Raw genomic sequence first — 9,547 nt, forward strand, 5'->3', positions numbered from 1 at the left:
CTGCAATGCATACGAATAAGATGTACCATGTTATGATGTTTGACACACGTTTCTTGTTTCCCCTAAGGGTTTAATAAGCTTAGGGGCTAGGGTATAGTACGTAGACATTACTAACAAATTGTTGTTATTGGAATATACGTATGTGCATTATTTGATTTAGGTAGTGCATTATGTAGCTGTTAATTGTCATTATCTCAGTATATTATGCATTATTAGAGGTATTGTGTATATGGGTTAATCAACGCAGTGAAGATTACATACATGCATTTAGTAATGTCTACGTACTATACCCTAGCCCCTAAGCTTATTAAACCCTTAGGGGAAACAAGAAACGTGTGTCAAACATCATAACATGGTACATCTTATTCGTATGCATTGCAGTTAACATATTGTGCATTATATAGTTAATAACATCCATTACTCGTGACAATTTGGTGAATTATTCGTATCGTTTTATAATTTGTTATTAATGCGTACATACTATACCCTAGCCCCTAAGCTTATTAAACCCTTAGGGGAAACAAGAAACGTGTGTCAAACTTCATAACATGGTACATCTTATTCGTATGCATTGCAGTTCACATATTGTGCATTATATAGTCAATTATATGCATTACTCGTGACCATGTGGTGCATTATTCGCAGATACCAAAATGTGGCAGTTACTTTTCCGTCAAATGACAATAATAACCCTGTAATGCATACAACCACCTTCTATAATGCAACACGGAACCAGTTTTATAGAATCAATCTTATACGTTGATGCCTTAGATCTAACGCGTAATATTAAGAAGGAAAAATGATCTAAGATGTGAAAAGGAGAATAACGCTCCCCTATATATATATATATATAATATATATATATATATATATATATATATATTATAAAAAACAATAATAAAAATTCTAAAAATGCATAAATATCTAATACATAAAATTAATCCAACACAAGTTTGACAAAAAGAATAATACATTTTGCTAAAGCGGCAGCAACTGAATTCTACGTATTTTCATCGATTGAAAACGCTGCAGGATCGGCTCGTAATCAATCGTTGAAAAAATATCCTTCTCAATATACACAACTAGACTGTCATTCATCCACTCGTCTCCCATTCGATTTCGTAAATCAGTCTTGATAGTTTTCATTGGAGAAAATGTTCTCTCAGCAGAAGTAGTAGCAACAGGTAAAATCAAGGCCAGCTCAATAATCCGATAGACCAATGGAAAAACTAAATGCTTCTTAGTTTTGACCATTTTCATAGCAAAACTTCCCAAATCACTAAGCGCAACAAATTGAGGATCACACCACACATTAGCAATAAAATTACTAACTTGTCGTGGAAGATGTAAACATTCGCTCGCAGAGAAGTCCTCGGGATATAAAGTAGCAATATGAATGACTTGATGCTCATTGAATTCAGAGAAAGAATTTCTTGGATCAAGACACACTATGCATTTTAGCAAGTCGGTGCTAGCTTCAGAAAACCGATTATTCATCTCTTGTATAATTAAATCAACAACCTTAATATTGCAGCCACAATAAGTTAATGACAAGTAAATATATCGATAAAAACATGAATAAAAATATTAGATTACCTGATAAAAAATATCTACCTGATAATGATGTAAGTTTGTGATCAACTCTGCTCCATGCTTTTTTCGACCAGGGCGTGGTATGATGTCCTCCATATTAACTTGTGAAATATTGTGCAACTCACAAAATCTATTTGTTTGGTCTAACAAGGCTTCCCATCCATCATCCCTAAACTTTGCAATTGATGTTTCACACTTTGGATCAATGATATAGCTTGTACAATGTTTTGATCTTTCCGTTGTAGGGCATGAGACAATTCATTTGTAGTTCCTAGTAAGTGTCTCATCAAGTGCAAAGTAAAAACAAACTCATAATTATCCATCCTTTCGATCAAGCCTTCAGTAGTACTTCTATTATCAAGGATAGTGGCATCATCTCTAACAATTTCCAACACTTTCTCAACCACAGGCCACATAGAGCATAAACGAAGCAATGTAGAGTAATGTGAGCCCCAAAGAGTGTCTTCTGGTCTTACCAAAGTAGTTTCTTGATCCAAAGAACGAGAACAAGTGTCAGTTACATGTACGATCCCAAGAAATCGCTCAATCACATATCCTTCACTATTCACGTATCTTAAAACAACACCCATTTGTTCCTTCAATGAAACATCTCGAGCCTCATCAACCAAGATAGTGAAAACTCTATCCCCAATATCTTTGACTATGGCAAGTGTGACTTCTGAAGCACAAGCATTTGCTAATTCTTTTTGAATTCGTGGAGAAATCATCTGATTATTAGCAGTAGCATTTGTACCAACACTTTGGAAACATCGCCGTTATGTTGACTAAGTCATTGAAGCAACTCAAGAAAATCACATAGATTTAAAGAACTACATGATTCATCGTGTCCACGAAAAGGCAATCCCTGTTTCAAAAGAAAACGAGTCACATCCAATGAAGCAGTCAACCGAACACGATATGCAACTTCTGCCTTATGAGTATTTGATCGAAATACATTTGCCACACTGTGTCTTTGACCTTGAAAAGCTTCAAACTGAATCCGAGCATTATTGTGACAACTATTTGCAGCCCCAACATGTTGATTGAATTTTTCTAGTGCATTTTTCCAATTGTTAAAGCCTGTCTTTGTAAAAGCATCTTTTGCATATCGACCTTCTTTATCTGATTGTTTGAAAAGATAGCACCAAAAGCAAAAGGCTGCATTTTTTGATGCACTATAATCTAACCATGGAAATTTTGTAAACCAAGCATCTTGAAAACTTCTTTCTTGAATACCATATTTCTTTTTCGGATATGTATTCCCAATTGGTTGGCAAGGACCTTTAACCAAATATTCTCTTTGTACTCTATCTCGAATAGCAACATCAAAAGCCTCTATTGACTTTCGTTTTCCTGGATCAGCATCAATATCATTCCAATCCAATTCAACTTCTATTGCAGACTGATTTTCTACTGATTCAACAATTCTAGAACTTGAAGAAGATGAAGAACCATCACTTTGCATTTTTTTAAAGTAACGTTCCATCTTCTGTATTAGCAATTTAGCAAAATAGTTCAATAAATGACAAAATACTATGTAAATAAAAGTTATGAATCTAAAGTATCTAACACATTGTGATTGTGTAAACTACGACAAAAGAAAAGGAAAAACTGACCTTACTTTACCAATTAAAGTTGTGAAGAAGACAAGTAATTCTCGTTTGGAATTTGTGGGGGAAGTTTCGTTTTTTGGTTCCGTCGTTTGGAAAACTTTGAATGGGGTAGGGCTGGACAAAGATAAATCCTTTTAAGTTTTTAATTAATTACTTTTAGTGATAAAAGCGTTAGGTAAAATTTAGGAATCAATATTTATAAGTGTTATTTAATAACTTTAAAATGGGTGACACTTTTATTATTATTTGTAAACCTAACGCTGTGCCGTTTAAATAGGGAGTAGGGCACTAGACATAGACTTTTTCTACTTATATTATTTTATTTATTTAAGTTTAATGGCTCTTAATTAATCATCGTCTTCCTCTTCTCAACTCAGCGCCATTGTTGTGAAGTTTTTATCTGTAATTTTAATTTTCAGCCCCTCCTTTCCATTAAACCTCTAATAATTTAGACATCAAAGCTATTAACTTGGCGAGGGCTGACTATAGGTTCGAAATTTTTTTAAAAAAATTGTAGTAGAAATTTATTTAAAAATATGGTTTGGGAGGGGCTTAAGCCCCTCACCTCCTCCACCTGCGTCCGCCACTCTATGCATATACACCCACATGTATAAAATATTATTTTAAAATATACAATAAAATTGAAATTAAAATGCAATCCGGTTCCCGGTTAAGAACCGGTCGGTTCCAGTTAGAACCGGAACCGATATTTTTCAAAAAGTAGAAACTGGATAACCGGTTCTCGGTTCCTCAATTAACCGGCCAGTTCCGATTTCGATTCCGGTTAAGCACCCCTACCAAAAATATATTTATAAATAACTATAGAAGTGTAGTGTTGATGCATCATATCCATAATAAAGTCACTTAAATATGTCGTTGCAGTTATTAAAGATAAAACATTAGCGCCCTTTCTAAAAATTCATCTAATTAATTTTGATTATCGTAGTACAACGTGATGCATTTTGAATTTTTTACGCTCAATGTAATTATGTAGATATTAGTCCTCCATCCGTTCCGCAGTAGTTGAGACGTTTAATTACCTACACTCGTTTTGAAAAAATAATAGAGAAAGATTAAAGTATGAAAGATAATAACTTAGATCAGACTATTGTGTATACTATTCTCTCTCTTATTTTACTCATTTTATATTTAATTATTTATTATTAATTTTTTAAAATATGTGTAGAAAATCAAATGACTTACTGTAGAATAATGGGATTAATTAGATGTGATACTCTTTATTACGTATCCCTCAAACCCAATAATTTCTGTATTGATCCTTCGATAAGGATAAATGATAATAATAGAGTTGATGCAAATTGCAAGCGTATTGTTGGTTGATAAATAACATTAATTGCTTCCAAGAAACGAATATGTTTGTTTTGTAGCGGCTTCTAATTTATTGAGGAAGACATGCTGGTCCCATCCCACTGCCAAAGATAAAACATCAATTAATTCGATTTAATTTCACAACCTAGCCACCAAATATTATACTATGCACATCTCACATATTTATTGGTTCTTGGATGCTCTATTTTCACAATATATATATGTATATAGATAATGCAAACAAGGTCAAATACAGAATAAAGTCACACAATAACTCTGTTCTGTGTGTTATAAAGCTTTAATCATGTCAAAACTGATCCACTCTTCATTTATATTTTATAAAGTTTTCAGTAATTTTGAGCTTGGGATCCAACCGGGTTGAGTTGGTCCAATTATTTGAGCTATCTTTCGTATTTACTTCCGATATCTTTAATTTAAGGTAATAAACAAAATTGAATGGAAGAAATCACAACAAAAATAATAAAACAAAGCAAATTAATCGTGCAACAAGTACGTGAAAACACTTTTTCCACTAGATAAATTACATCTTGGCTTACATCCATATTGACATATTATCCCAAAAATAAAATTGACTTCTTTCTAATGTGAAGAAGCACCTCAAATCCACTAAACATTGACAAATGAGTAGAATTTTGAGAACTGAGCAAACAATGCTCCTAAGAGCATCACAATAGTGCCTGAAAACACACTGGTTGCGTGCGGTGGTTCCCGGAGTACTATTCCAGGTGGGCGGCTAGGGGTTGCGGGTGTGCCTAAACATGCGCGTGCGGCGGTTTCCGTCGGGCGAGAATTTTTTGTTTTTGTCTTTTCTTTTTTAAATTTAATACATTGTTCTATCTTTATATCCCACTATTCTTGTTCTTGGACTAACATTTGTAGCATTTTAATCTATATTATTTGTTTTCTAAATAAAAAATTAAATTATAAAAAATAAAAATAGTAAAATAAGTTGTGAATGATTTTGGGGCTGACGCTATTGGAGAAGAAAAGGCCAAAGCCTATGTAGGGATCAGACTTATTCCGGATTCACTAATTACCGAGACCTCTTTGGTCTTGTACAAGATAGCTCAGTCAAACTATCAACCACGCGACTGATTTTTACACAAGAAATAGCTATTAAAGTAGTTTACAACTAACTATCTCAGAAAAGTAATCTTGGACTGAAAGCTCCAAGATCTCGTTGAAAAACCTGCACACTTAGCACCCAAGTCAGAGACACAAGGAAAGATCCACACGGATCTAGTGCAGATACATCAATGAAATACAGAACAGAACTAGAAACATCAATAGATCATCAAGTATGGCTCAGACACCCGCCAATAGAGTAGATCTATTCAACCAGAACCAAGATCCAAGAGAGCACAAGAGGTTTCACCAGTGAATCACCTCACACACCAGAAACCAGCCTCAAACCTCACCTCTACACCGGATCTATACTTCTCACTGAACAAACCTCACAAGAACACCCTCAAACATAAACCTTAGTTTTCTAGAACTCAGGCAAACGAAGCAGTTGCCTTCTCCAACACTCACACAAGATCTAACACTCTAAAAACCATGAAAGATCACAGAGGAACACACTGGAAATCATCACAAAGATGAAGAACACTCAGGGAATCACAATCGACAGAGAGCACAGAGAGAGTGTGAGAATGAGAGAATGAATCGGCAGAGAGAGAGGGATGAGGCTTTTATACCATCCAGCAATTGGGCTAGGGCAAGTCACAAGCCCAATAGTCACCTGAGCCAAATAATTCCCAGGCCCAAATGATATCCACCAACTCACAATCCAATATAACCAACAGCCTAAGAAAGAAATGATGAAATTGCCCAAATTATTTATACACAACTAATATGTTGATTTTTCACTATTCATTTGCTTATGAAATGAAAATTTAAGCTAGTTTTTGGTAACTAGTAACTACTAACTACTAACTAGATCATAGAGTAATTAAGGAAATGCTCATAGCCTCATAGACATAACCCATCATTAGTTTAGTTGAGAATATTGTACTTTATGCTAGATTCCTTATTAATTAACATGTATAGCTAATTATTTTCATAAGTGAAGGTTCGTTATAATATGATATCCAGTTAAATGTTGCTCCATATATACGTTATCTAATTAATCATTGATATCCAAACATAAGATTTTATATTATATCTCAAACAAAAGGAATAAACAAATGAGTAAAACAAAAAACATGCATAATTACATTAGCCACCCCAGTACTTATCGAAACTCCTAAGCCACCCCAGACGTTTTGCCGTCAGGTGCGTTTGCTATTCATAACTCATACACGAATAACCGTCGACATTTGCGGGTAAGGCGATAACGGCGGCACCTCAAATATCCCTTTCCCTTCCCCTCCGTCCCAAACGGCCGTCCAACTTGACGGCGTCAGCGGCACCGTTGCCGTCAACTCAACACTCTCCGTTTTCACTAATTCCACGTCATCTTCTTCTCTTTTCGCCTCTTTCCTCTCTCTCTCCTCGCCTTCCTCTCCGTCCCTCCGCCTCTTCATCGGCGCTGCGGAATCATCCTCGTCGTCGATTTCCAGGCTGCCGATCTCGAGAGGGAAATTGAGTATGGCCTTGCTCTTCCTGAGCCTGAACGCCGCCCGATCGTAGGCCTTGGCGGCCTCCACCGCGGTGTCGAACGTCCCCAGCCAAACCCTAGTCCCCTTGCGATTCGGATCGCGGATCTCCGCGGCGAATTTCCCCCAGGGGCGCTGCCGCACGCCTCTGTAGTGGCGCGCCTGGACTGCGGATATGTGGATTTCGCTCGGGATGGAGATGTTGAGCGCCGGCTTCACCTTCTCCCTGGCGCTGATTTTCAGCGGCTTCGTCTCGAATTCGGCGTCGAATTGGAGATTTGTGGTGAGATCGGAGAGGGTGGAGCTCGTGGAGCTGGATGTTCGTGAGATTTGTGATTGTGATTGCGATAGGGATTGGGAGAAGTAGAATTGTGCAAAAGCGTGATCGTCGAGGAGGTGTTGGCGGATGATCTCGAGAGTTGAAGATTCAACTGGAGAAGCCATAGTTTGGGGATTGAGGTAGTAGAATTGAATTGAATTGATTTGGTTTGAATTGATTTAATTTAGTAGTTGTGAGTGGAAAATGGGGAGTGAGGAAATGGGTTTATATAAGGGTGGAAGGAGGCGGCTTCGAAGAGGGTTCGGTTTGGGAGAGAGGAAAGAAAGTTGCTTTGTTGTTTAGCAAAATATGTATTGCGACGTAGCTTCCTCGCCCATACGTGCGACCAAATTATATTCAATATTTTGGGATTTATTTCAACTTTTCTAAGGGTCTCCACTATAAGGCAGACACGCTCAATAGCCTCGCCCCAGTTTTTGTCCATAGCTCTAATTTTATTGTCCATAGCCCCAATTTTTTGTGTCCGCCACTATGGTGGACACCTCCAATAGCCCCCAAATTTTATAATCAACTTTCATTTTATAATATTTCAAGTAATTATGAACAAATTTATCGGGCTCTTAGTGGATTAGAAGAAGCCGACTATACGAATTAAAAATAAAAATAAAAATAAAAATTAAAATAAAAATAAAATACAAATTAAAATTAAAATTAAAATTAGAATTACACACTAAATTAAAATTAAAATTACACACTACATTGAATCTAGTACAAATCACTACCAAGTTTACACAACGTCACTACCTCCCCTACGTGCCCACACTTCTTCAATCAAATCGGCCTGCAGTGTGTTATGTGATGTGGTCCTGCGCATATCAGCGAAGCGTTGGATCAAATATTCATTGCTCCGTGGTACGCCCATCTGGATCGGCGCGGACGCGACACCGTGACTTGTACTTGCACCCTCTTCCGGCGCCCATCGCTCTGCCGCAAATCCTTCATCTTCTATTATCATATTATGCAATATGATACAGGCTAACATAATATTCGCGACATCATCTTCGTGCCAAACTCGTGTCGGACACCGTATAATAGCCCACCGCGATTGGAGGACACCAAAAGCCCGCTCAACGTCCTTCCTAGCACTCTCTTGTTTGCGCGCAAAATATTGTTTCTTCGGTCCTACCGGTTGGCGGACAGTCTTCACGAATACGGGCCACTGCGGATATATTCCATCTGCCAAATAGTATCCCCTACTGTACTGCGTACCGTTGGCTACGAAGCTGATTTCTGGCCCCTCCCCCCGGCACTCCTCGTTGAAGAGAGGCGACGACTGAAGAACATTGATGTCGTTGTTTGAACCTGCCACGCCGAAATACGCATGCCAGATCTTCAGACGGTAGTCCGCAACGGCTTCCAGTATCATCGTTGGATGTTTGATTTTGAATCCAGTAGTGAACTGGCCTTTCCATGCCACGGGGCAGTTCCTCCACTCCCAATGCATGCAATCGATGCTTCCTAACATTTCTGGGAAGCCGTGCACCGACCCGTGCATATCAAGTAGGCGCTGACACTCATCCGGGTTGGGCTTCCGTAGAAACTCCCCACCGAAAATTTCCCGGATCCCCTTACAGAACTGCCTAAGCACCGTGAGGCTAGTCGTCTCACCCATCTGTAGGTATTCATCGAACATGTCCGCTGGTCCAGCGTAGGCAAGCTGTCGGAATGCAGCGGTGCACTTCTGTTGTGTGGACAGCCAGATCCGGCCAGCCGCATCACGCCGGAGGGTGAAGCACCGGTAACGCTCCGCCAAATTCATCGCTATATAGTTGAACAGCCGCTGCGACATCCTGAATCTCCGGCGGAATATCTCGGGTGGATAACGAGGGTTATCCTCGAAGTAATCATCCATTAAACGTTGGTGAGCACCGACGTGATCTCGTGGGATTGTCCGCCGATGAGTAATGGTGCGAGGGATCGGATCCTCCGCCTCCTCCGCCAAACGGGCCGCTACCTCCTGGGCGGCCTGGTGTTGCACCTGTTGAATCAGAGCATTCCAGTTGTCTCTCCACAAATTGTTCATTTCCGACTCCAAATTGTAGTGAGAGAAAATT

General features: G+C 38.5%; 3 protein-coding genes across 3 annotated transcripts; all 3 read right to left on the reverse strand.

Moving 5' to 3' along the window:
* Positions 1-978: 978 nt before the first annotated feature.
* On the reverse strand, positions 979-1,497 carry LOC121745822. The gene has a single exon (XM_042139770.1). It carries the CDS (start codon positions 1,495-1,497, stop codon positions 979-981), a length of 519 nt encoding a protein of 172 aa, XP_041995704.1.
* Positions 1,498-1,736: 239 nt separating this feature from the next.
* LOC121745823 lies at positions 1,737-2,832 on the reverse strand. Its single transcript, XM_042139771.1, has 3 exons — positions 2,781-2,832; positions 2,549-2,715; positions 1,737-2,321 (listed from the first exon to the last, which is right to left on the reverse strand). Exons 1-3 carry the CDS (start codon positions 2,830-2,832, stop codon positions 1,737-1,739), a joined length of 804 nt encoding a protein of 267 aa, XP_041995705.1.
* Positions 2,833-6,688: 3,856 nt separating this feature from the next.
* LOC121745133 (ethylene-responsive transcription factor 5-like) lies at positions 6,689-7,678 on the reverse strand. The gene has a single exon (XM_042138920.1). The coding sequence runs from the start codon at positions 7,595-7,597 to the stop codon at positions 6,851-6,853; it is 747 nt and encodes a 248-aa protein (XP_041994854.1). The 5' UTR covers positions 7,598-7,678; the 3' UTR covers positions 6,689-6,850.
* Positions 7,679-9,547: the final 1,869 nt, after the last annotated feature.

This window comes from Salvia splendens, chromosome 8 (genome assembly GCF_004379255.2).
Source record: "Salvia splendens isolate huo1 chromosome 8, SspV2, whole genome shotgun sequence".
NCBI lineage: Eukaryota > Viridiplantae > Streptophyta > Magnoliopsida > Lamiales > Lamiaceae > Salvia > Salvia splendens.

Coding starts and splice junctions, on each gene's coding strand:
- LOC121745822 (XM_042139770.1), bottom strand. CDS start 1,497: ATGAATAATCGGTTTTCTGAAGCTAGCACCGACTTGCTAAAATGCATA.
- LOC121745133 (XM_042138920.1), bottom strand. CDS start 7,597: ATGGCTTCTCCAGTTGAATCTTCAACTCTCGAGATCATCCGCCAACAC.
- LOC121745823 (XM_042139771.1), bottom strand. CDS start 2,832: ATGGTATTCAAGAAAGAAGTTTTCAAGATGCTTGGTTTACAAAATTTC. Junction 2,716..2,780: donor TGGTTTACAAAATTTCCATG/GTTAGATTATAG, acceptor TCAAACAATCAG/ATAAAGAAGGTCGATATGCA. Junction 2,322..2,548: donor AAAGACACAGTGTGGCAAAT/GTATTTCGATCA, acceptor GCTAATAATCAG/ATGATTTCTCCACGAATTCA.